At 31.0% G+C, this 27867-nt stretch overlaps 1 protein-coding gene across 2 annotated transcripts; it reads right to left on the bottom strand.

Annotated features, from left to right (window-relative positions):
- Nucleotides 1-916: 916 nt before the first annotated feature.
- LOC114880610 (zinc finger and BTB domain-containing protein 12-like) lies at nt 917-26111 on the bottom strand. 2 transcript variants are annotated; one of them, XM_029196815.2, is made up of 9 exons: nt 25292-25946; nt 23539-23733; nt 23194-23448; nt 22903-23038; nt 22638-22754; nt 7245-7423; nt 6569-6788; nt 2788-2902; nt 917-2282 (listed from the first exon to the last, which is right to left on the bottom strand). In XM_029196815.2, exons 1-9 carry the CDS (start codon nt 25478-25480, stop codon nt 2231-2233), a joined length of 1458 nt encoding a protein of 485 aa, XP_029052648.1. In that variant the 5' UTR covers nt 25481-25946; the 3' UTR covers nt 917-2230. The 2 variants fall into 2 exon arrangements, with proteins under 2 accessions (XP_029052648.1, XP_029052649.1); XM_029196816.2 differs by lacking the exons at nt 917-2282; nt 2788-2902; nt 6569-6788; nt 7245-7423 and adding an exon at nt 19415-20263 and having other exon boundaries at nt 25292-26111.
- Between the last annotated feature and the right edge of the window lie 1756 nt (nt 26112-27867).

The following is a 27867-nucleotide window of genomic DNA, read 5'->3' as shown; positions in this document are numbered from 1 at the left end:
AGAAAACGAAAAATTAATTAATAAAATTTAAATCATGAAATTGATCAATCGATTTTTTCCCCGTCGAAATACCATGTTTTGTTTGTTTAAACCTTTCATAGGCCCTGTAAAAATTATTTAACTATTTATGTGTATATATATATATATATATATATTTTATCTATATTTATATACATATACATATATGCATATATATGTACATATATATATATTATCACCAAATCAACAAATAAATATCCTAAATATATTAAATATCGTATAATATATGCTCTCCCAACAAATAATATATAAGTTCTCATCTATTCTCGTTAATAATAATAATTCAATATAATTAATATATGCATGCGTATGTATCTGCATACACCTTTTATCTCTGTATGTGTGTATACATATACATACACAAAATATGAATTTATATATTCATTCATTTATTTATATTTATATTTATATTTATATTTATATTTATATTAAGAAATGAATATTATCATTTCTTTAATTATTCCGTTCATTTGTCTACTTATCTGTTTAAATCTTAGGCGTTTATCTATACGAAAGTGACTACCCTTGTATTCCGGTAGTTTTTCTTTTTTCTTTCTCCTTTTTACCGTTATTAAATTTTTGTAAACAGTTGTGTTAAATTGTTACAGAAAACTAGCGAGAAAAAAAAGATAGTAATTGAACTTTTAATATGATAAACAACAAATAAAATTAATATCGTTAAAAATTTTTGATAAACTATTTACAAATGTGATAATAAAAAAATGTCTGATTGAATTAGAAATTAAATTTCTTTAAGATAACTTAAAAATCTGAATAATTAAAATTCAACTTTTATTTCTTCAATGTTTCTGTAATATAAACATTTAACTAAACGTACGATACGTTTCTCAATATAGTAATAACTCTGCCTGTTTTCTTTTTTGTTACTAATCTTGGTATTATTTGATTTAATAACACCCTTACCGATTCAACATTCAACTCTTCCTTTTTTTTTTAAGCTTTCATTATAAAGAAACATAAATTGTATTAGTTTTTCTCCCTAGTATAAAGTTAATTAAAAATTAATCAGGCATAAATTCAATCCGTTCCTTTATTATCCTAATTAACTTGTTTAATGCCTTTCTAAGGGGTCGCTAGTGCTATATTCGTTTACTCTTAATAATTAACGAAATCTTCTTTCGTTAATAATAAGTGGTTACGATTATTATTAACGAAATTTTCCTCTGTTTTTCTACCCTTTCCCTTTTGAAAATTTTACATCGTTTCACGATTTTTCATTCCGATCTGCTTTCAGGGATGGTTTTATTCAAATATGCCGCGTTCATTTTCTCCCTTTCTATTAGTTTTTTTAAACCGACTTTTATATCCAATATTTTCCGCTAAATTATTCATATTTCATCCGTTCTTGCAAGTTTCTCCCAATTAAACTCAGCAGTATATTTCAACATTATTAAATCTGCAATTTCGATCATTACTTTTTGTATTCTAGGTTAGAATTTCTTTCTATAGGCTTCAAAAGGGTTCTTCGCCAGATTCCAATAACACTAATTAATTCAAGTCCAAATATCGAATAGATCAAACATATCTGAGATTATAGGCGTCAGAGAAACGATTCTTTTAAAAAATTGTACACCGTCTAACTTACTTTGTCACCTCAACAGATGTACTTTAGAATTTACAACTAGACGTGTGCGAGATCCCGAACTTAGCCGAGATAGAGTAAGAACGGATAACTTCGGGTGAGATCGGCCCCGATCCTGCCAGAAGTATTCCCTCCGGTCCCGAAAATCAGATTCTCGCTACTTTACTTACAGCTATCCGTTGAAACAAGAAAACGTTTCTCTCATTTCCATACTCTCAAAGATATTCCAGATCCTGGACTTCACTCGTTACATATACCGATCTATAAAACTTAACAAATTAATCCTACTATTTCATGGTTCCAATGTAGGTAAAATGTTGAAAACAACTCAGTTTGTCAACGATTATTTGGACCTTACAGCTGAAACTTTTAAACAATTCAATTGAGGTGTATGAAGGCTGTATACGGTAACAAGGCATGGCCAGCCTAATTAATAAGAGTCATAGTTTAACGTGTCGTTGAACAGGTGACGGCGAAGAAAGGACGAAGCGGAAAGGATAGTCGCTAGAAATCACCAGAGTCAAATGAACGCTGCGATGTTCTTCGAAAATGGCTTTAGTTGCACGTTCAACGCACCCCTATAACCTTTCACTTATCCTCTGGATTTGCTCTCGGTAATCTTTCTGTTTCCTGTCTCTCGCTGTGAACAGATATCATCAACCTTTCCAGATTTTTCTTTTTTTCTTATTTTTCTATTTAATCGTTGCTAGAATGTAGATAATTTATTTTATAGAAGAAGCGGTGGTATAGTAACCTCCTTCTAGTTAATTGACCCCCTATGATTTTCGTATATGTACACTGAGTTGCAATGAACTTGTCGCAGTGAAGTTGGCTCCAGATTTACTGACACATTCACGCCGCGTCGGTGAGTCGATCTCGCCCATCGTCTCACCGACGCGGCGTGAATGTGTCAGTAAATCTGGAGCCAACTTCACTGCGACAAGTTCATTGCAACTCAGTGTACATATCTGAGACAGTTATCTAGCGATGTATCGTTCAATATAGTTTTTTTTTTTTCTATAAATCGTAAGCGATTACTTGCATATATTAAAAATATGCATTTTTTCCCCCATGTCCTTTTTATAGTAAAAGGGATAATGGTTGAAAAAATCGTAGAATAAAGAGTACAATTAAATTATACTCACCAAATGTATCTAATAGATTTCATCTTGAGTGCCGTCGAGTTTTCTTTGCACTTGTAAGCCAATACTTGCTTTACACTGCTCACGTCCACTGTGGGAAACCTCGATGTCACATAGGCTTAAAAAATTTCAATGAAATATATATATTAATGAAATGCAATAAATCTGATACTACGATAATACTAGTGACCACTGTTTTCAAGGAATAATTTAAAAGTGGTCAAACTTTGTCATAATAGGTGTCAAACATTTGTTAATAAATAATCCTTGATGTGTTTCTCTTTCTGTTAGATTATTTGTACTATGTAAGGCGACCACATGTACATGCGCAGGTGTGTGTGTGAGTTCTTCGTCTCGTATTTCGTGAGATAAGGGTTTGGGTCTCTCGGTCCGCCGCACTTCGTTTTATGGCTGGTTCAGACACGGCTAGCAGTTTAGTCGAGTGGCGAGTAGTTTAGTGTATGGACACTAGAGTTTAGTCGAGTAGTTTAGTAAAACGGTTTAGTCGAGTCGATCCGTTTCATTGGATTTTGCTGGTCGAGTAGGCTTCCCCCACCACTAACTAGGCTTGCCCCACCACTAACTAGCCTTCGGGACAGACCTGTCCGGACGCATTTCTTCAGTCAAGGGATATATCTTGAACTCTTGATTTTCAAAGCTCAACTGTACTAGTCCGGACACTTTTCTATGCACTAAACGGTTTAGTAGTAAGTAGCTACTCCCCACTCGACTAAACTACTAGCCGTGTCTGAACCAGCCTTTAAGGCTAGTAGTTTAGTCGAGTGGGGAGTAGCTACTTACTACTAAACCGTTTAGTGCATAGAAAAGTGTCCGAACTAGTACAGTTGAGCTTTGAAAGTCAAGAGTTCAAGATATATCCCTTGACTAAAGAAATGCGTCCGGACAGGTCTGTCCGGAAGCCTAGTTAGTGGTGGGGCAAGCCTAGTTAGTGGTGGGGGAAGCCTACTCGACCAGCAAAATCCAATGAAACGGATCGACTCGACTAAACCGTTTCACTAAACTACTCGACTAAACTCTAGTGTCCATACACTAAACTACTCGCCACTCGACTAAACTACTAGCCGTGTCTGAACCAGCCTTAAACTCTAGTGTCCATACACTAAACTACTCGCCACTCGACTAAACTACCTTTAAGGCTGGTTCAGACACGGCTAGTAGCGAGTATGTACTGTATGTCGATGAGATGTTGGTGAGGCTGAGGAATTCGCGTACGATTGGTCGTCGTCGGTAAGTCACACCTCACGCACTCGCATTCTAGATTGTCGAGCGCTATTGGCCGATGCAATCACACATACTAATCGCGTCGCCCGACAAAGATGCTTCGAGACAAAGTGAGATGAGACGACGTCTGCGTTGCGGTGGACTTTAACCCCTTCCCGTACTTTAACGAGTCTGACTCGTGAACAGATAACCGGGCGAAACATGAATATCACGAGTCAGACTCGCAAACAGACTCGTGAGCTCAACAGTAGTAACGCGTAAAAATGCCTATATATCAGATATCAAAGGTCTTTACATTTCGGCACGTACTGTTCTCGAGCGTCTTGTCTATTTAGCGCGCATTACCGACTACCGCTTGGGCCCGAGTTTCGTCGAGCTAAATGGCACGGGAAGGGGTTAAAGCAAGGGCGTAGGATCGTATTATAGAGTTTCATCTACAAACCAAATAAAAATGTCACAAAACAGCCCACATGTTTCTACTTCAAGACTCTCTTTCCTTTTTAACATTTTAAATTCTATATCTTTGCAATATATTGGAAACCAATTTGTGGATAATTTGAAATCGTAGTTATAAGACTGTAAGTTCAGTCTATTAAGAACATTTAATTTTGTTATATATATGTAAGGAATAAATAATTGTCTTCTATTAACAATACAGCAGTTTCCGGTAATTATTGAGATTAGGTTACACCTCACTGATTTTGATGAAATTTAAATATATTGTAAAACTCAACATTTTGAACAACTTTTTCCTATACATATAACCGCCGCTCGGCCTTAGTTTTCGAGATATTTTCGAAAAATTGTTGAAACTAACACATTGAATTCTGGCCATCCGTGTGTGTCCGTGACAACGTACGCATTAGTATGGGATCGCCGCTTTTCTACTGTTTCTGCAGGCAACAGCACGGCGACCAATGACCAATATATACCTTGTGTACTTCTGCACTCATGATTTCAATGTATCGTAGCTATGATGGCACCTGGGAATTTAATATAGCCTAACCTAACCCAATCTACTCTTCCTAATCAGTGAATTAAGTTAGGTTAGGGTAAAGTAATATTTTGATTCAAAATCATGAAAATTAGTTAAATTTAATTTTTAAGCCCACCCGTAATATATGTATATATACATTGATGTCGGTCGCCGTGCTGCTGCCTGCAAAAACAGTAGAAAAGCGGCGATCCCATACTGATGCGTACGTTGTCACGGACACACACGGATGGCCAGAATTCAATGTGTTAGTTTCAATAGTTTTTCGAAAATATCTCGAAAACTAAGGCCGAGCGGCGGTTATATGTATAGGAAAAAGTTGTTCAAAATGTTGAGTTTTACAATATATTTAAATTTCATAAAAATCGGTGAGGTGTAACCTAATCTCAATAATTACCAAAATTGCTACGCCTATGTAAGAGCGTGCGTAAGATGGTGTAGATTTCGCGAGGATCAAACGTGGGGATCGGGCGGAGCGTGCGAAGTGCTCCCTTTGCCCCTGTGCCGTTCCTTTCGCCAACATCTCATCGGCATACAGTACTTAAGTACTTGTTAATATGTATGTACTTGTAATTCGTTACAAGTCTTATTTTTCCACATAATAAAAATGATCCTACTCCAAAATTCCATATAAAACTGATTTTACACATGCTTATTGCAAATATTAACAAGTCATGGGAGTTGGGTCGCGGCCTGCGAGAGCTCGTCCGAATTTGCCCGACTGTACCCGACTGAACCCAAAATAGTCGGGCTACTCGACTGCACGCATGTATGGGACGCCCGCCCGAGTCCGCCCAATGTTTTCCGAACCGACCCGACTAGTCGGAAAGTCGACCCATTAGTCGGGCTGCACATCACTAGTAGACAGGTATGTGCACAGCCGACTCTAGTACTAGCCATGCTGAACAACGTGGCAACGCCGCTCACGTGACAATCGGGAGTCCTATTTTCAAAAACAGAGTCCTGTGCTCGGAATTGTAATTACTGTCTTTTTTAATTAAAAGCTATAGTAATATACGCTATTTTGTATTAATTATGTATAATCAATACATAAACGTTGCAACTATGGCAAGTAGAAGTGATGTGATAGTATAAAACTGTTATAAATGTGATATAAATTTTGTGTACTCTCGAAGTAGTTTGGTGTTGTGAAGCATAATATTTGAAATATTTACAATGGTTTCAAGAAAATTTAGGTATGAAGCAAAATGAAACCATCTTTGGATCAAATTGAAACATTTAAGAATTGATAAATGTGTATATAAGTGAATAAAAACCTTGAAACAAGCGAAATTATTGGAACGAAACCAAAGAGGTTATGTGAAGTCCAGAAAGTAGCCGTGAGTATGACGACGTTGATTGGCTGGGAGTCTGGGAGTCCGGGAGGCAGGTAGAGTAGGGTTAGATGTTGATACATTCAGACCGGACTCCCGCGGTGTTGCCATTTTTACTTCAGCACGGCTAGTACTAGAATCGGCTGTGGTATGTGCATCTAACAGTGGTCCAATAATTATTTATATTTGAAAAAATATAGGTAATAATACTTACATATGATAGCCTGTACCTTGGCTTTATCTAGCGCAGGTTTCACCGGTCTTTCAGTTGCAGTTCCAGCCCGACTCCATCGTTGTCCTGTGACTGAACATGTGGCCAACTCAGTGGGGCTGAATAAAATTGCTGCCAGACCACGAGTTAATTTTCTGTAATCACTCCATTTCACAGCCCTTAGTTGTTCCTCGCAAACTGCTATCCCTTCCCCCAAGTGCACCTAGCGATGACAGGTGTTTGTAAATAGGCGAATGACTTAATTACTCGAACGATTACTATGCATAATTGCTAAGGCAAATTTTCATTCAAGAGGCTGCTTTTAATATGAAAATAACATAAAAAAATATACATATATATAAAAAGCAATGATACTGTATCAATCAAAGTAGGCTTTCCTAGAAAAAATGGCGAGGGTTCCGAAAATTTTTATTTTGACGATATTAATATTAAAAGTGAATTAGAAACAGAATAATATAATTTTTTGAGTAACTATAGTCACTCTTAGTAACCAAAGGGTTAAAAATATTAATGCTAGGATTAGATATTCATTTTCATCAAATTTCAAACTTCAAATCAACATGATACAAGGGTTACTTTATAATATTTATACGTCATCAAATGATGCCTGATATTCGATATTCTGAAATTGAAAAAATGAAAAAAAAATGAAAATTACCACGCCATCGGAGGAAGATTCCTCGAAACCACGGAAAGCAGGCATCGCAGCAGGAGGTGTAGTCCTCATATCCAAGGGTAGCCATTCACTCCTCGAGGGTGAGTTGCTTTGCATCGATGGGGATCCATGTTTTCCACCCCTTGTTCCAAGCCGCGGCCTGCCGCGACGTACCCTTCGACCTAAAGTAATATTCAAGTGATAAAGTAATATCCATCTTTCTATATTTTCATACTTCCCCTTCTGAATCTAGAAATTCTCCTAAATATATAACTTAACGAATTTCTGTAATCTATCTTTAATACATTACTTTAAAATTAAATAATCTTAAAATTGTATAATATATCGATTGGTACCTATTAGCATAGTTCCCAAAAAATTCATTAACATTTCAGAATGTAATATAAGTTCCACGTTCTTATTTAAATTAATTGTTTTTATCGTTATTGTACAATTCTTCACTTTTCTGTTTTTATAAAATTATTAACATTACTTTATATACAATTTTCCATTGAGATGATTTATCCAAAAAAATACAAAAAGGTTTTTAAATGTAGAGAAAAGAAAATTCAAAATAAAAAAAAACTTCTTGCTTAAGAAAATAGTGAAGAGAGAGAAAGAGGAAGACTTAAAAAATACAGTTCCTATTTTACAATATCTGTCCCACATCAAATCAATTAATTGATTACTGCGAATTACATATTTAACGTTTGACACAAAACGTATCTTTTTTATTTTGTTAAATTTTTCATTTTTAATCACTCGTTAACTCAAAGAATGAATTAAAACGATAGTTTTATTTAATATTTCATCTGTTTACTTTGTAGGCTCCTTATTGATTTTTTTGAAAAAAATTATGACGAATATAAAAAGCATGAAATAACTATATCGAGGCTGACGTACAAATTTGAATATCTTTATTCACTGATATCTTCTCGTTGACAATTAAAAGATCGCATACAATTCACGCAAATCAGAACACTGTTACGGATACACGATACCAAAAACCATGAAGAACTATGGTAAACAAATTCACATACTTACTTGTCCGTGTATGCATATCAATGTTCTAATTATGCTAGTTACCTATATTAAATACCTTTCAGAAACAGATTTTTCTTTTCCAAGAAAAATGTTTTTCTATGTATTGTTTATGTTTATATTTTAAAATGGGAGTTCGACCTGACAGAAAATTTTAAAGGAAAACAGAAGCGCTTAATCTTGGATTTACATAAATTTAATTAATTGCTTTCATGATGTTTTATATGCAACAATCGTGCAATGTGTTCCTTTAAAAACAAAGCGATGTTCTTTTAATATAATAATCAATTATGTATATGTATGTATTTAATTTTTGAATTGTTTTTTTTTTATTCGATTTGCAAAGAATTGAACGTTACAATATAACTTTCCTTTAAATTGATAAATTAAAAGGTTTGCATTTTCATTTTTTATTACAAGAGGAATAATTTTGCTAATAAATAATTATGATACTGTTTCAAGCTTAATACTTTAATTATTACAATTGTGGACACTCGTTTATGTCACATGCAAGTATAAATACTGTTCATCTTTAATTCTTTATTTTATTACAAAGATTCATAATTATAGAATCAAAAGAATTTTGATTTAATTCAACTTATAATTCAATTATATAATTACTTTTTCCAAACATAAGAAACAAGTGTAATTATAAAATCACATTCCTTTTCTTTATTTATTTAAGGTTTCCACCATTAGCACTTATTTGAGTGAATAATTAATTTTTAAAGTTATAAATTTTATAAAGTATCAAGATCATAAAAGATTATTTTTTGAAATTAAAAAAACTTTCCTATTACAAATCCCTAAAAAGAAAATGTCAAACTTATTGTATACATGAGAAGAAATAAAGTAACAAAAAAATATGTAACCACAAATAGCATAATGTGTTAATTTCTTTCTGCTATTTACATGTCAATGAAAAAAATGTGTCCAGGTTTTACCAAGCATACGTAAAAGCGTCACAAATCGAATAAAAAAACATGATCATTTATTGTTACAATTTTTTTTACTGAAAATTAAATAAAAATAGGAACTTGAAAAAACACAAAATTTGAACATTCTGTTACCAATCGGCTGACAACAAAAATTTGGAAACATTTACAAAAATTTTGCTATCAAACAATTGATTAATTAATGAAATAATTTAATATGTATCACGGTAACTTTTGTTCCTTAATTAAAAAATCGACCAAGGAAATGATTAAATTATTTAAGCAATTCAATATGTAATCGACAAAGGAACTTTATCAATAAATTTCTGAACCATTTGCAGTCCAAAAGTTTTGATTAATAATTATCGCATGTATCTATTTTAACAATAAATAATTAATTATTGCTGAAAATACAAAGTTTCTTGCTTTTCTTAGTATCGCACAATTGTCTTGTACAATTTTTAATTATTTATTGTTTACAGGTCAGTAATAATTCTTTCCTTTTGTATAATTAAAAAATTAACACGTTAGGAAAAATACATTAACACTTTCCTGTCGGGAAACGTAGTATTACGTCTTTTTAATATTTCCTCGGTTTTCTGGGTGCTACAACTACGGCCCGCTCTGAGTGTACGATCTGAAGTTAATTTCTCCCGCCAGTAAAGTGTTAATTACAAAAATTCACATAGTTCGTTCTTGTTATAAATAATACATTTTACATTTGACTGCAAACGGTTTGTAATGTTTTCCTCCTTGTTCTATTTTGAAAGTTCAATCTGTACAGATAATTGTCTACTGTAATTAATTAATTATGCAATTATTATTGAAAATAAAGGTCCTATAAGAAATTCATTCTATATTTCTATTACCATAAAAGAAATAACTATTCTACTTTCTAGAAAATTTCTAGAAAAATGTACTTCCTTTTTCCTATATTAAATAAAATCACAAGTAAGTGGATAATAATTATGACCAAACCAGAAATCGAATTAATCATAATTATTACTTCAACGTAATACTTATTTACTACTTATCACATGTATTTCAACCATTCATCAAAAAATAATAATAATAAGGAACACTTAAATAATATGCTCAAAACACACCATAGAGAAAAGTGTTTTTAATTGTTTAATAAAAACAAAAAATTATCCACTTACTAGTGTATCTATTTGCTTAAAGTTTAATATAAATAAAAAACGAAATATACACTTGACACGTTCGCTGCCAGGTCCGAGAGGCTGGTCGGTCGCTGCGTGCCACGACATTTAAACGTTATGGATCTAGCCCGCGATATCGCGTGATCGAATATTTAGCATTGACAATCCAGCACGCGATAACGCGTGGTCCGGTATTTATCAATGACGATCCAGCACTCGATATCGCGTGACCGACAGCGAACGTTTTACAAAAGATAATTACAATTATCTGTTCAGAATTACTCCTAAGTACAAAAGCTTATTTTTTATTTGTTGTTGTTGTTATAGCGAAAAAAGGGGGGGCAAAAGCGGTTATTCAGTCGTTCGCGATGAATAGCTATGAATTATTCGTATTCTGTAAATAACTATGCTATATCACTCGGGACAGTTTATAATAATAGTTCCTAACAAATAATAAATTCACTTGGATTTAAGCGTGAAAGATTTCTACACCAGGAACGAGAAAATTCGAAGCAAATTCATTTAAAAGTGTATTTTTTTTCTTCTATATACATGCATGGTTTCTTTTTTTTTCTGAATGAGAAAATACGTCAAAAATTTCAATTCCAATTTCATTTTATTTTCGTTCAATTCTCGTAGAAATTTTAGAATTTTTTAATTTGAACGACTAATTTGTTGGAATTTTTATTTTTTTTCATTTTATGTACCTACTGGATCGAATTGACTCCCTAGATCTTTTGCAAAAGATTTCTTGATCCTTTTGAAAAATAATTCCATCTGAAATTTCAGATATCTTTTTTTTCTTCTTTTTGAAATACTTTTTATACCTAATTCGTATTCAAAGTTATTCTATGCTATATTTTACATTTTTTAATTCTTTCCTTTTTTCTTCTTTGAATTTTCGCTGAAGGAAATTCGACACAATTCTTTTCCCACTTTGTTTTGCAAAAAACCCAGAAGTCCACTTTTATCTTCGAATTCTCGGTAAAAATTCTACAATCTAATTTTTTATGATTTTTCAGTAAAAACTTTTGAATCTAATTATTCGTTATTTGTTACAAAATTTTCATGAAATACGATATTTGCATTAACTCCCGAAAAAACTATCAAAGGCTTAAAATCGAATATTCAGAATTTGTCTTTTGAATATATGTATATTGGCAAAAAAATGACAACCCTAATTTTCTTCAGTTTCTTTGCAAATATTTTTCTACAAATTGAAGTTTCAATTAATTTTCTTTTTCATTTTGCAATATTTATCATGAAGCATCGAAAGAGATAAAAATTGAAACACTTTTGTAAAAATTCATAACATGTTTCTTTGTTCTTCTTTTTTTTTCTAATTCTCTAGACGCTAATTTGCCAGTTTCATTTCTTTTTGCAAAAAATTCTGAAGAACGGTAGCCTCTACTTATTGCAAAAATGCTTAGCTTCAATGTTTACAACTAGTCCAGAAAAATTCTGAGGAGACCTAAATATTTTTCGAAAAGTTATTAGCGTGTAATTGTAGCGAATTAATTTGTAATACCATTGCTTATTTTCTTTAATTTTCCAACTAAACGTCTGAAGCCAAAATGTCGAAAAATGTAACGAATGGTACTCCTGTTTCTGTTTTTCCTTACGAAAATTGTTACATAATAATTTGATTGATAAAAAAAAGGATCTCCTACAGTAAATTTGCAAAAAATTATTATCATTTTGGATTCTCGTTCGGTAAATCTGTTTTCACTGAAATTTGCAACCAGGTTTCTTATTTAACGTAGAAAGCAATAATTTACAGCTATTTAGACGACTATTGCCAGGATAATTTACGTTACCTTTAGATAAATATCAATAGATAAATATCTTATCTAATAGTGCCTATTTCATAATAAAATGATTTGTATTACTTTCCTAAATGATACTCAAGCAAAAAACTCATAAAAAAATTCTCCAAAATCAATTCCTTCGATATAAATAATAATTGTTCATTATATTCGCAGAAAAAAAACTTATATTTAAATTAATTTTCATTGAGATCGAAGATATTTAAAATTTACTGGATATATCATTTTTGTTATTTGAACAGCCTTATTAAACGTAAAATAATGAACTGATTTTTTAATACACTCTATTACTAATTGTAAGATTAATGTAACTGTGATATTAATCAACTTTTTAGTATAAAACTACTACCATCATTGGAAATTTCTTCGTTACTTATCAGTTCGAAATTAACTGAGAATAATTGAGGAAATTTATTATATATTAAAAACGTAAATCGTCATTTTGATAAATTTGTTTTAAAAATCTATGCTTTCTATTTAATTAAAATTGTTATAGCTTTTGATACGATATTAGCAAGATAATACTTTTTAATATAATAGTGAAAAATAATTCACTGATTGATTCAAGATATGATAGTAAATGAGATAGTAAAAAGATAAACTCGACTGCTAATATTTCAAGCAAAATAATCACCGCCACATATTCATATTTCGAAAAGAGATATGCAAAGGGCAAAGATACAAAATTGCAGACAAATTTTTATATACCCTTATGCGTTTTGTTCTTTTTTTTCTTTTAATACTGATGCACTAACTACACTGACGCTCCAAAGATTGCACTATCAACTATTCCGCCTTTACAGTTATAAAAATCACTATTAAAAAATATAGTGAAATACTGGTCGTTTGAGTACGCTATCAAGTAGAAAATTCCTTACATTAGACACGATAATAATAGATATATAGTTTTCGTAGAATAAAGACATGACAGATATTATATTTATATTCATGTATTTCTATAAATACATGAATATAAGTAAATATTTGATAGAGAAAGAGCGAGGAGAGAACTAAGAAATATGAGATTAATTTGTTATATAATTAGCAAATTTTATGGTCGCAATTTCAGTGAAGTATACTTCAATAATATACTTTTTCTTACTTATAACACTTATCTTCGTTTTCTTTCGTTCAATATCACTTACTTTAAAAGTATTAAAGTTATTTCAATTTCTCCATTCAGTGCCAAAAATATAACATAATTTAAAAATAATTTTGAAAGAAAAATATTTGTTTCTTAAATTGATAATATTTCATAATTTAAAAAAATAATAAATTTGGACGTATTTCGTTTTTTTTTACTAGAATAAAAATTTATAAATAGATACATTATCTTTTTTTTTTCTTTTGGCACCCCATAGAAATTTATTGAATTCGTTTCTCAACTTTAATCTGACTAGATTTCATTCTTACGAATAATTTAAAAAAAAAAAATCTAGTTTCCATTCCTTTCCAAAATGGAAGAATTACAATGTTCCGAACGAGAAACCAATTTTTCATTTCCAATTAACCCTAATCTTAACCCTACGATTAATTACTAGCTCTTGAGTACACAAGTCACTATAATTTACAATATATACAGCAACTAAACTAATACACTGTCCTCGTAAAAAGACGAGGAAAATACGAAAACTAAAGGGGAACCTAGAATATTTAATCGAAAAATTCGTCTGAATGTATCTTAGAGATATTTTCAATAATCACGTTGCGAATAAATAATGATGAAAATAAATAACAGGCGAAATGAATCGATTAATGAAGAAATAAACGGGAATGTTAATATCCGTAACTACTCGTCGAATGTTTCTTTTTTTTTTTTGTCATATTCTTTTGTTTCTTTGATCGATAAAAGAAGATATAGTTGAATCGAAAATTAGAAAGTTCACAGCTTTCGAATCGAAATGTTTTAATTTCGTTCAATTCTCCTTAATTTTGAGAATATCCGGATCCGTGTAATTTCATTATTCTCGTAACTGTACATCAAGAAAGTTTCTTTTTTTTTATTTTATCAAAAATTTCAAGTTTCTCGGTTCTTCAGTTTCAAACTCGTCTTTAATTTTCATTGTATCAGACATCGCTCCTTAAACTTAAAGAAGCATTTCAACTTTCCAATTTTCAAATCGCTCACCGGTTGAAATAATAATTCGAAAAAAGAAAAAAAAAAAGAAAAAGAAAATTCTTGCGAAAAGGTGCTTTCTCCTGACTTTATACGATTCCCTAGACAATGAATTTTTCTCAAGTATTTCTTTTTACTGTTGCTGTTAATTAGTTGATTATTCGGCGGTTTCTGATGGAAAAATGGTAAAACTGCATTTTCTATTGGAATGTTTCTGAATGAATGAATCAATTAATCAATCAACTAATTGGCTGATCATTATATCACTTTTAATGCCCAGCGAAAGGATTGCGAGTTAGAAAAATGATGTCCCTGTAAATTGTCTGCTTTGCGTTTTCTTTCTATTTTCAATTCACCGATTCTGCATATTTATTTATTTAGTTCATTTATCCGTTCTATTTCTCTACCTTTACGGCTCGCTGCTTCCGGTTTGATTCTGGCTATGTGTATGTATGAGCGATATATGTATAATGAAGAGTAATCTCGGACTGTGGATCCAATCAACAGAGATAATTAAGTGATAATTGACACGTCGACCACTATGAAAAATCACCACTGAATGGCTCTGCAATAAAATACTTCAAAAAAAAAAGGAAATGTTAAGTGAAATTTAATTAAATACAATTAATAAAATTAATTTGAAATTTAAATAAAATTTTTGCACATCTATTCAATCCTCAAACGGCTGTACCTGGGTTAACAGTCAGCCAGATTTATCCAAAACATGTGATGGTATTTTAATTAAATTTAAATGAATAATTTCTAAACTGAAGAATTCCATATATTTGAGAAATAATATTTAATATAGTGGCTATCATGTTATCCATATTTGAGTGATATTTGGATTTCCGTAAAAATCCATCACCCATATTATTAGAAATTCTTTGATATAATTAATTAGAAATATTTGCATAGCAAATTCTATGTGGCAGTTAATCTGGTAAAAGAATAAAATCAAGGCTCTCTCTATGGTCCGCCGTCCGAGGGGTAATCATGCAATAATTATGAAATACAATTGTAATATCTATCATGAAATAAGTAGTTTCAAAAATTAATAAATTCAATTCTATTTTTAATTTAAGAACAGCAACTGATCAAGATTAAATATCTATATTGATTATAGAAATCTAATCACACTCATTGTAAGATTTGATTACGTAACTTCAGTGATATTGAAAATTAAAAAATTGAAATTTCTTAATTTAATCCTGAAAAACATTTTCCCAAAAGTGCATCTTATTGATGCAAAACAATTTTTCTTTTATTGCTGACAAAATTAATGATACTGATGAAGTATAAATAATTTGAGAAAAAAAAAAAAAAGAAAAAATGAAATGAAACAAAATTAGAACCACAGACCGAGGTTTGCAACAGGTTGTCAGTACAACAATCTTAATAACATGATATGCAACATTTATATCCTAATCTTAGATTGAGTAAAAACTATGCGCTGGGCACGAAGCTCTCTCTCTCTTTGTTTCACGCGTTCAATAAAAGTAATAAAAAAACCCGTCGGAAAAATTGTGTAACAATAAGAAAAAGAAAAATCATCCACGTACGAGACGAAAAAATTTGGAATTAGTGTGTTTTCCCATCTCTGTCGTGGTTTAATGAGTCTGGTTTATCATCCTTTTTTTCGCTTTTTTTTTTTTTATCATTTTATATCATTTGTTTAATTTGATTCATCGCAGTCGTTGCGACTCCGGCACTATTGTAAAACGGTATGTAAATATACTTATTATAATAATATATAGCTGCATCTATGATTTGATTGTAAATCGTGAGGTAAGGAGCCTGTGTGAACTGGTGCGATCAATTCGATAAATATTTCGATTCTCTTTGAAATCAGAACCTAGTAGAAAGCTTTCAATAATTTTATAATTGTTCAGCTTTAACGATTCGTCAGCTAGCAATTATATAAACAATTGTGAAAAATTACTTGATCATTGAAACGATAAGAAAACGAAAAGAATCCATTTACAGGGTGTCCCAGAAAGAGTGTTAGTCCTTGAAGGGGGTGATAGCCGAGGTGATTCTGAACAACATTTTCCTTTGCGAAAAAGTTCTTTGAAGCTTCGTTTTTGAATTATTAAGGAAAAATACTGACCAATCCGAGCGCGCGTAGCGCACGGGCTCAGGGACGGCAGCGTCGGCTACGAAAAATGAGCTTGGCCTAGGTCCCGAACGAACACTTTCAGCACCCTACTGGTATAGCAGGAGTCGAGGCTACCGTCCCTGAGCCCACGCGCTATGCGCGCTCTAATTGGCCAGTGTTTTTCCTTAATATGTAATTCAGAAACGAAGCTTCAAACAACATTTTCGCAAAGGAAAATCCCCTTCAAGGACTAACACTCTTTCTGGGACACCCTGTATAATACAAAAAAAAGAAAAAAATTGGGTCATATAATTAACATGATAAATAAAATTAAGTATTTGAATGGTTCTTTAAATAATTCTTGAAATTATAATTATCTGAATGATTATTAAATTACTGAAAATTCTAGGCTCTGATGCAAAGTATATTATGGCGAAATATTTGTCGAAAACATCGCGCTCACGGAACTATTGTCATCTGTAAAGTATAATATAAAAGATCCTGAGTTGTACTGTGTGGTACTATGGCTATGGAGTTCGGCGGTGTCTAAGATGGCTTTGTCTCTTAGTTATTTCTTAAATAAATATGTAACATATGTGCGTGCATCTGTACGTAACTTTAACAAACTTTATAACGAATCAATGATAAGCAATTATTCAGCTAAACGTAAAAGAATATTTCATACTTTTCAATAATAAAGTATAACAAACATTTTACGGTACTGGTGAACAAAATTTAATGTGTGTGACTTAAAATATATCATCACTGACATTAATTGTCTGATTAATGTTAACCAGTACCTCGAAGTGTTAATACGTACAAAAATACTTTCAAAAATAAAGTTTTTAATAATAGAAATCACTGAATAGTAGATAAATGCTTTAGGAAATTAATAAAAGAGAAAATAAATTAACATACTTTCAAAAAATATACAATTAAAAGTTGTCAAATACTAATATTAATTCAGTACCAATCAATCAATTAATTTTATACAATACTTTTTAAATCATTTGAAACAAGTTAGTCTACAATTACTAAGACAATCTAGTAATCATACCATTTTGTAAGCGTACTTTTATTACCAAAAGTAATTCAAAAAACTTATAATAACAATAAAAATAATAAAACGGAATTAGAAAAAAAGGGTATAATTGATATTAAAACACTCAGCAGCATACAAATAGTGACATTCATACAATAATTTCACTTAAAAACTAACAACTTCATACAATGCAACAATATTCAAAACTCATCAACTCATGGTCAGCAAGAGTACTATAGAGAAACATATTAAATATAATATAAAACAAATGTGCATCAAATATACACATAAGTTACAACTGACCAAACAAAGTTTCGTGTACCACGAAACAGAAGAATTTGTAATAGCGATTCGAGATAAGTTATTAAACACAAAAAAGCTTCAGAAAACACATGATAAGGCATAACATATTAAGGATAAATAAATACAGAAAGTGCAACATTTACACAGCAGCAAAAGACAGTAGAAAGCACTAACAGACAAGGCAACACCAGGAAGATGGTATGCATTACACTTACAGCCATCATTCAATCATGTTACAAACACACATTATAGAAATAAAATCTAGTGATTAGAATGGCAAGGCCAAATGTGCAAATAAAATGATAGGCTTAGAATATGAACAAGATGTAGAAACAAGCAAAGATACAGTAGCGCCATCCATACTGTCAGTTGTACCCTAAATATTCAGACAAAATTTACACCTGTTCAACCTACCAATAAACATTCACTCACATATATAAAAGGACTTTCATACTAGTTTAAACCAAAATAAATGTTTGGCATAAAAAATTCCACAATAATAATACTGTTTGCATTAATTTTTGAAGAAAAAGTCTAATAATACTTTAAAAAACAATTAACTAATATTAAAATTTAAAAACCAATAGTGGAAACAAAGAAAGAAACATAATACTTTTACAGTAACATTAAAATGCAGAATGATTGCTAGAAATATTGAAGTTCATCAAAGGAATGATTAAATTTATCTCGCTAAATAAATGAAAAAAAAAAGTGATCAATTCAGCTCTATAATATCACATTAGAGCGTGTAAGAAAATTTATAAGAAAAGCCACCTCAGACACGAGCCTCTTATAATATATTAAATTCAATCTGCTGCATCACGACGGTTTCCCATCGATAACTGTCAATAATAAATTCTCTGTAAATCTGCTTGAGCTGTAAAATCGGTTGGCTGTCTATTGCACCGTTAAACTGCTACGCGGTGAAAAATATAATATGTTTGTACGTCATTCTGGGAGTTTCTGTGCGTGTCACCCAGACGTGTGACGTAATCAATAAAGTAAATATAATCCTCTGTAAGAATATAATATCGTTGTAAATATCTGTAGTCTGTATAACACTGTATAGCATCAAATAAAACAACAAGTTATCCTGGCTCGCGGAATAATCAGTACGAGGTGGGATGGCTGCTCCACTTGCGGCGATTCTGTGGTTTCTTTCTCATTTTTTCTTTATCTTTCTTTCTGTTTAAGGATACTCTCGTTTTTCCTTACGACGAATAGGCACGGCACCTTTTGCGAAATGTCCTTTAAGGACTACTGTTTCATCAGTTACTGTAATATGCTGTGAAGAGATTACTATATTACAGCAAATTTGCTGTGTGGAGTTTTAAATTAAACTTTCAAATATTATTTTATCAAACGTATTTAGAATAAATTTTCAATTTTACTATTAAAATGAGTCACCAATCTTCGTTTCTTGATAAACTAAGAGTATAATTTTTTATAAAAAGTTATTAAATACTTCTTATAAAAAATTAGGTATTTAATAAAAGAAAATACTATTTTTCATTACATTAAACTAGACTCATTAAAATTAAAATTTTTAAACTAAATCTTACAGTGTAAAATAAATATTAGTATTTCATATTTTATACCAAAACTATTATCATAATTATTTTACTTATAATAGCAACTTGAACCCTATTAAGAAGGATATACCAAAACAATCTTCTGCAATTATTTCATAAAATAATATTTGTTTTCCTAAATTTTGGTTAAAATAAGCTTCCATGTAACATTTTCTTAAAGGAATAAGAACATACTTTTATATATGTTTAAAATAAAATTAACAATTTTGTCAATATTAAAAATTATGATGTTGTATGAAATACTGTTAAAAGTTGTTAAATTTCATAAAATTTTGAACTTCCTCCATCACAGCACAAACCTTTAATCTCTCCACTGCATGTAAGTTTTTCTTTGAAAGACCACGTTCAACTTCAGTTGCAGTTTACAACTGCCAGAAACTGGCATTAAGTCTACTCAACCAAAAAACTGTCACATATGGGCTGAAGAAACTAAGGCGCGTTAGTGGTATGCAGTATCAAATTGCATCATGCTGCTTTGAAAGTGCTTTGATTCAACATTGGTCTGATTAACCTCGTAAGCACCATCTTGGAATGCTCTTGACTTGTTCTCCAGAGTCACTGCTCCTGTGCTCTCTTCAATTGGGACTCTCGGCGCAGAAAAGGATTTGACAGCATCAGTTTGTTGTGCCTGGATTTGTAGATGTGTTTGAGCTCCGCTCTGTTGTTGTGCTTTTGGTTGTTGATAGATCTCTTCTTGACGATGCCTGTCTGCCACGCTGAGCTCGTGGAAGCTGACCAGGTGGCGCTTCAGGTAGAGCTTGGTCTTGAATGGCTTGTTACAGAGGGGGCATGTGACACTCTGAGGGTTGTGGATCAGGCGCATGTGCTGACGCAGGTTCGACAAGTTACTGTACATGCGGTTGCAGACAGGACAAGGGCGTGGGTCCAACGAGTGCAGTTTGCGTAGGTCAGCTGCAACACACACACAACTTGCTCTAACCCGGTAGAGGCAGCACGGAGAAGGAAGTTAATCTTTTGTTTTTTTGAATGGATTTATGGGTGGGGTCTCCGATTTGCCAGCCACCACCGGACAGCAACAACCAGCTGAGAAACCCTAGCTGCACGACCACTATATACTCTACCTAATTTAGTAATGGGATCACTTTAAACATCTTATGTAAATTAATAAATTTATTGCATGTTTCACAAGTTTTTAATTGTAAAATGTCAACTTTTCAACTATTTTTTTTTAAACTGTTGATATTAAACACATACATTTATAAATATATTTTATAATTTATGCTTTTCTCTATAATTTAGCTTCCTTACTTACATGAACAATAAACAATAATAAATTATTTTATTTTAAATATAAAATTGTTATAATAAAACATGTTTAAAAAAAACATAAATAAGTTACATTATACTTTACATATTTTAAAACGCTTTTATAGAAACAAGCGTTAGGAACAAAAAAGACAATATCTTATTTTATCATTTAATTATTCATAATTTAAATGAATAATATCTTACTTATTTTTATTTATTAATAATTGAACTTTGTTATAATTTACATGAATACTTTAAAGGTAAAATAATTTAAAATTTTTCATAATTTTAAATAACATAATAATAAAGAAAACTTCTCACAATTTTTCAATGCAAAAGTTTCTGAGTTCACTTCTTGTGTTTTACAAAAATTTCAGAAATAATATTATTAGATCCCACTACTATCTGTCGTGCGCACCATGATATTGCGCGTTACCAACGCACACACATCGGAGACAAATGGTAAGCGTGTGTTATTGGGAACATGAGGCGTGAGAGTTCGCACTGTATCCTCCGAGATTATTCTACAGTTGTTTCTTGACAACAACACCCTTTATGTTTAAAAACTTTCCTTGACATGTACAATTTCATTTATTTCAAAAATTTCAAAACCTATTATTACCATTGTTAAAGTCATAATAAGAAAGAATCACAGAGAGACCGTTTCTTTATAACTTTTTCTATATATTTATGTTATAATTATATGGATAATAATCATAATTATACTTTAAATTGAGAATAAAAAATCAAATTTAAATTATAAAACCACAATGAAAATGATAAAATAAGAATATATTTTAAAATATTGTGTTTGAAACAGTATTTTTAAGAATTAAAAACTCATATTGTTTTGAAATTAAAACAATTTAAGTCTCTGGATTTAGAATTTGGTAGCAATGCACATTTAATAATTTAATGCATAGAATATGATTAGTGAAGCCAAAGACATTAATTTTTTTTTTTAATTACAACACCATAATTAAACATTAACCTTAACCAAAAAGCTTACAACAAAATTTAGCATCAAGCAATTGCTCTGCTATGTATGTCAAGTTAGGGTGTTCTGCCATAGGATAAACATGAATACACAGAAAAAACAACGCCAATCAGATAAAATATAAATTTTTAAATAATTAAAATGTCATAATTAAAGAAAGATATGATTTGTATTAAAATAAATAAAAATATAAATAAAATTCATACAAATTTGAAACAAAAATGTTTTTCTAAAAATTAAGAAATTATGTAATAGCCTCCAATTGGCGTGGCTTCTACAGGACAAAAACGGAAAACGTGGAAGCAACGGGCAGGCAATTTTGCCAGACGGAGGGATTTATTTCTCTTCGACATTTAAACTATTTATTTCTTACCTTCTCAATATTTTTAAGATATTACTTTTAAATATATACTAAACTTATAAAAATTTTGTATTAATACATAAACGTTTAACGATGAAAATGAATCATAATTTATGAAGTTAATATAATCAAAAATGTGTAATATTTTCTCTATGTAACTATTACTTGACACAAGTATCTTTTACATACATTAAATTTAATTATCAATGAAAAAAATTTAGTATAAGCTTACAGTATCACCTCCAATTCTGGCAAACAAAATGGACAGGTAGAGAGCCCGAATATGCACACGCAGCTGACTTTCTCACACAACAGCCGCAAACTGCACTCCGCCTGGATGAAATTATCAGATCGCCTCCGAGTGTCAAATGTCTCTTCTTTTTCTTTCTTTCTCTTCCTCTCTGCCCTGTCTTTTTTTCATATTTTTTCACACACATACGCGCATTCTCTCTACTTCTTTCTTTCCCTTTCTCTCCTACCGCCTAGCAAGAGCTACCGAGCTACACGAGCTTACCATTTCAAACCGAAGTTCCCCTTCTCCTTCCGTCTTTATATTCGCATCCAAAAATTTCTCTCCGACATGATCGGCTAGGTTGTTGCTGTTTGTAATGGTGCTCGCAACTACCAAAGAATTAGGATTGGGACGGACAATTACTTACCTTGTTGCTCTTGGTTTAGTTCCGTACTGCCGGCATGAGATGGTCCTGGCATTCCACCTTCTAATGGTCCACTACCCCCGCCGCCACCACCTCCTCCGCCACCACCAGCTCCTCCTCCTAGAAAAATATAAATCTTATTGAATTTTATAGAATGTACTTCTTAATTCGTATTAATATGTCTGTTCATAAAAGCGATGCACATTCAATTTACACTAATTATTTCAAATACATTGAAAATGAAACATTTAATTTTATTTGTAATTACCCTGGTAAGAAGGAGGGTACGATGGTAAAACTTCCATGCCACCATCAAGGCTAAGAAAACCACTTGGCAGTGCATTAACCTCCTGCTTTGGAGAACAATCATCGTCGCTTCCATATTCTGGTAATTCTATTTTTGGCTAAAATATGAAAACTATATGATAATTCTGTTTATGAAATACATATTATTCATCTATTATAGTTGAGAAAGTTCATATAAACTTCTAGCATCACAGAGTATACATATATTTCTCTATGAATGACCAAAACCTTATCTTCTATGAAATAAACTAACCTCAACAATATCGAGATCTTTATAGCAGTCAAGTTGAACCTGTGGCTCAATTAATGGCCGTGTGCGTGGCGTTCCAGTTGCACAGGCCGCCGCAGCTGGTACTGGACTAGATATCTGAGGCGAATCACTTCGTTTGCACAGCCTTTTTAATGGTGGAGGACTTGAGGCTGGTGGTGTTTTGCTACGGTCCTCCTCCAAATTTGGTGAGATCAGCCCACGGCCGTTTGATGCGTGTATGTTGTTTGTTTTCAAATGCTGAGGGCAAAGTATGTTTTTATAATAATTCAACTGAATGAAGAGAAAAATAGTAAAATAATATGTTACATATACAATTCAATAACGAACCTTTTCACTGTTGTGCTGATTACTTTGAGAGTCGGTGAGGCCACGGATTTGCAGAGACTCAGCAGTTCGTAGAAATGTAGGTAATTCTGCTTGAGATATGTTAACCTCCCCAGCATACATAAATTCCAAGAGCGACTGTAGATGTTCGAATTCCACATCACGCATAAATATTATCGGATGCTTGCATGGATTTGTCTGTAAGTATAAGTTGAAATTATGTTTCATACTTATTTAATATTATTTCATTTATTTAACATAAATATCACTTACTTTAACTGTGTATAATTCTAATATAAAGCAATTATAAAAAGAAAATAATAAAATGATTAAAATATAAATTGAAATCAATGGATTATTTATTTCACAAAATATCAAACAAGAATTTTATAAAATAATGTATCAGCCTTATATTGACATTAATTGCTAAATTGTTAAATTTATTATTAAAGGTAAACATACAATCATAATATAGTTAAAAATAAATATTAATATATAAATACTTACAAAATTCGAATTTTTAATTTACTTCTTAAAAATATAGAATAAAAATAATCTGAATCTATTATATAATTTATGATGATAAACAGTAAGAAAATCTTATTTCCCACAAAAATTAAAATTTTTAGAATATTTATTGATGAATAAGTCTATGAAAATCAAAACACAAAGCATATTTGCTATCTTTAAATAAGCTAGTCATTATTCTTAAACATTAAAGTTCAAGGTAAATAGATTCAATGTTAGGGACATGTTACTTATATCTTAAAGCATTGATATATAATTCTTTACGTACATATTTTTGTGAAAATTTAATAATGTTATCCCAATTGGACATGCTTTACATAGGGTGCTAAACTCATTAGATTTAATCTTTTTTTGACATGAAAGATGTTTTAACTCATATCATTTCCACTTAAGAGAAAATACAATTATATTGACCTTATTTATCCAAATTTTAAATTTTTCAATGAATACAAAAGTCTGATGATTTGATCCTGATCTGATCATTTCATATGAATCAATAAGATACATGGAATATATATATACGTATAACATAAACATGTATTTATGTGTACATAGTATATACGATAACTTCTTAAAACTACAAAACTAATTTATAAACTATCTGTGAATTAAAAACTAAAATGAAGCAATTATTATTAAAGCTCAATACAGCTAAAGCTATAACAACATGTACAAAGAAGAAAATAAAACATAACTTCTCGTTTCTTATTGTACTATGAAATTTTGGCTTCATCATAAATTTCTAATCTTATAATTGATTCTGAAAAAAGGCAAATTCCATAAATACTACCAATACATTTATATAATCAAACATTACATATTGTTCGTCAATGAAAAATTATGTTCCTAGGAAAATTTCTGTATTTTATATTTTAGAGCTATATTTACCAGATTAACATAATCTATATATATAAACAACTAAGCAAGATATTAATTACAATCAAATTTACATTACAATTACATAAAATTCCTCATATTCAAGTCAGTTCAAGTAAGCTTTAATTCCTAATAAATAAATAACAAAAAGGATTCCTATGTAAAGCATATAGTAGAATGTATAAAAGCATTACAATACATTGCCACAACATGTGCATAAAGATTTTGTATAAAAATTTTAACTCAAAGCATGATTCTTAAAGAAGGTAAAAATGATCGGTTAAGGGGAAGGGAGGGGGGGAGACATCGAGCAACTAGCATCGAGGAGTGAAGACGGGGAAGGTTTTCTAACCTTGAACAACTCCTTGAAGTAAGGGCTGCACGCGGAGAGGACAACCTTGTGCGCCTGGAGACGCCTGCCATCGCAGGCAAAGGTGACATCGACGAAATCCTCGTCATCTCTGAGAGCCTCGAATTGGCTGGTGATATTAGCTTGAAAGTTGTTCCAACGCAAGCAAAACTGCTGCTGGCTATCCGTCATTCTCCTCGCTCGACTCCCTTTAACCTCCTCTCTCTCCCTCTCACTTAAGCCGAGAGCCCCCCACCACCCACCCTCTATCCGTCTCTTTCTTACTGTCACCTTCTTCTACTTCTATCTTTTTTCCTCTTTTTCTTTCTTACGGATGGCAGCGTTGTTCTTTCCTCGTCACACACTTTGACTTCGAATTTATCTTTCTCTGTCTTTCTTTCTTGCAAGAGACACTTTAAAAATTTTCGAAAGATATTAAATATGAAAGATTCATTGAGACGAAGAGGGTGAGGGTGGTTTCGCAGGTGAGGGTGGCCTGTTTTAGTGCACTCTCATGCTACTGATTTGAGATGAGGCTCTCATTACTCTGGAAAAAAAATGGTAGGTGCAAAAAGTGCAATCGATGACTGAAGAGGAGGTGTGTACGTGGGGAGAATCGATAGACGGCTTACCAACATTTCGGAAATAAACAGTAATTTTTGCTAGTTTTTCAATATATTTATAGTGTATTTATATTATATCGATGAAATGAACATAACCGAAATTACTTTTAATTATATTTTAATATAAAATATTAAAATGAAATTCCAATATTTCCTAGAAAAATATTTAAATTCATCAAGTTACCAGGATATCTACCTAGAGGTTTTTTTCTTCATTTCTTTTTTATATTCTATTTTTTTTTTGTCATTAGTATAGAATTTTCAATTAGTGATGATGTCATTTTGTTTAAATTTTTTACATCAGTATACAACAATTAGTGCTAATGTAATAAAAAATAATGAGAATAAAAAAGTGGAATGTATGATTATTGGTAAAATTTAAAATGACATATGTATGTATGTATGTATGTATGTATGTATGTATGTACTTGTACAAAATATTGAATTTTGGTCTAGTACTTTTTAAGTTAAATCGAACATTTCACAATAAAAGTTTCTAAAAATTAATTTGTAATTACTGTATAATACTTTTATATGAATTCAGAAATCATACTGTATGGGTTTTATTAAAATTTAATATAGATTGTAGCGTTACTAAACACTCGTATAATTAATAATGTTTTAACATTGTAATAAAAGATATGGTTTAATTATATTCAAAATTGATGCTTTTTTCATTACGTTTATGTTCAAAATATTTAAAAACATTCACAAATCATTAATTTTTGTTTATTTCTGTAATTCTACAAATGAAATCAATATTTTTATATCAATATTCATTAGCTTATTCTAAGATATTCTTTTTTTAAAAAATGAATTAAAATAATGTGAATAAGTATGCTGTATCCTTTTACATAGATCATTGAAGATTTTAACTTACTGCAATCAAAAATTTAATAATGTAATCACGATTATCACAAGCATTTGTACGGTATTTTATAAAAATTGTGTTTTAAATTATACTATCATTGCAAAAAATAAATTTTGAGAATAATTACATAAGTATACAGTAATAGCTTTTTTTCTAAATATAACTATTAAGTAATAAAGATTACGTGTTAACTTATCTCTTTTGCTTCATTAATAAAATTACTAAAACAAATAATTAATGCAATGAGAAATAATATTTAGAAATGATAAGATATTATATTAATATCAAACTATAAATTCAAACTAATAAAAATGAAACATGCAGAAACCTTTTATATTAATTTAAATTCTGGATAGTTGAATTATATAATTTATATCGTTATCTTTTGTCTTATCTTGTAAAAAACTTTAACTACAAAGGGAAAATTTACTATTATAAAAGAAAATGCGCGAAAAGTCTATCCGTGATTGTAGACAGCGTTTCAATAACCCGTCCTATTCTAAATTCAAGCAAATTTTACTACCCGGTATATGCTCGTCCTCGTAGCTCTGGACAGCTTCGGGCCGTCATGAACGGCCGAATTTTGTTCGGAAAATAGTTCTTTATAGAAATTTTCCGCTCGCTTTATCGCGACAAATGTGAAAAAGATTTTATAAAAAGGCATGATAAATCCAAGAAACTAACAATTATGTGACGCAAGCAGAAAATGTCAGAAAGACAGGTGAGGCTTCTGTTTTTCTTAATATTTTCTTAATTTTTTTAGCGAGTTCCTCTTCTCGTTCTTTACTATTTCTTCAATAAAAGTTTATTAGAAATAAACAAAAATAGTGATAAATGGAATTCATTGAGACGACTGTGATCATTGTTTTTAACCTCGTTGTAAAAGGTTACTGCGGACATACTCAATCGATATATTGTCCTCGAATTTCATTTTCCTAAGAAACAATGAATATAACAAACTGTTTAATGATTAAGAGAATTTGTTGTCATTTCTCAAACTTCTTTGAATTATTGAGATGTTCTGATTCTCTTATTTAAAATTGTATGTTAGAGATCGAGCGATAATTGTAACCTTCATTAGGTTA

The sequence above is a fragment of the Osmia bicornis genome, chromosome 10 (genome assembly GCF_907164935.1).
Source record: "Osmia bicornis bicornis chromosome 10, iOsmBic2.1, whole genome shotgun sequence".
Taxonomy (NCBI): Eukaryota; Metazoa; Arthropoda; class Insecta; order Hymenoptera; family Megachilidae; genus Osmia; species Osmia bicornis.
The sequence above is the reverse complement of the archived record's forward strand: the minus strand, read 5'-3'. Positions and strand labels throughout refer to the sequence as shown.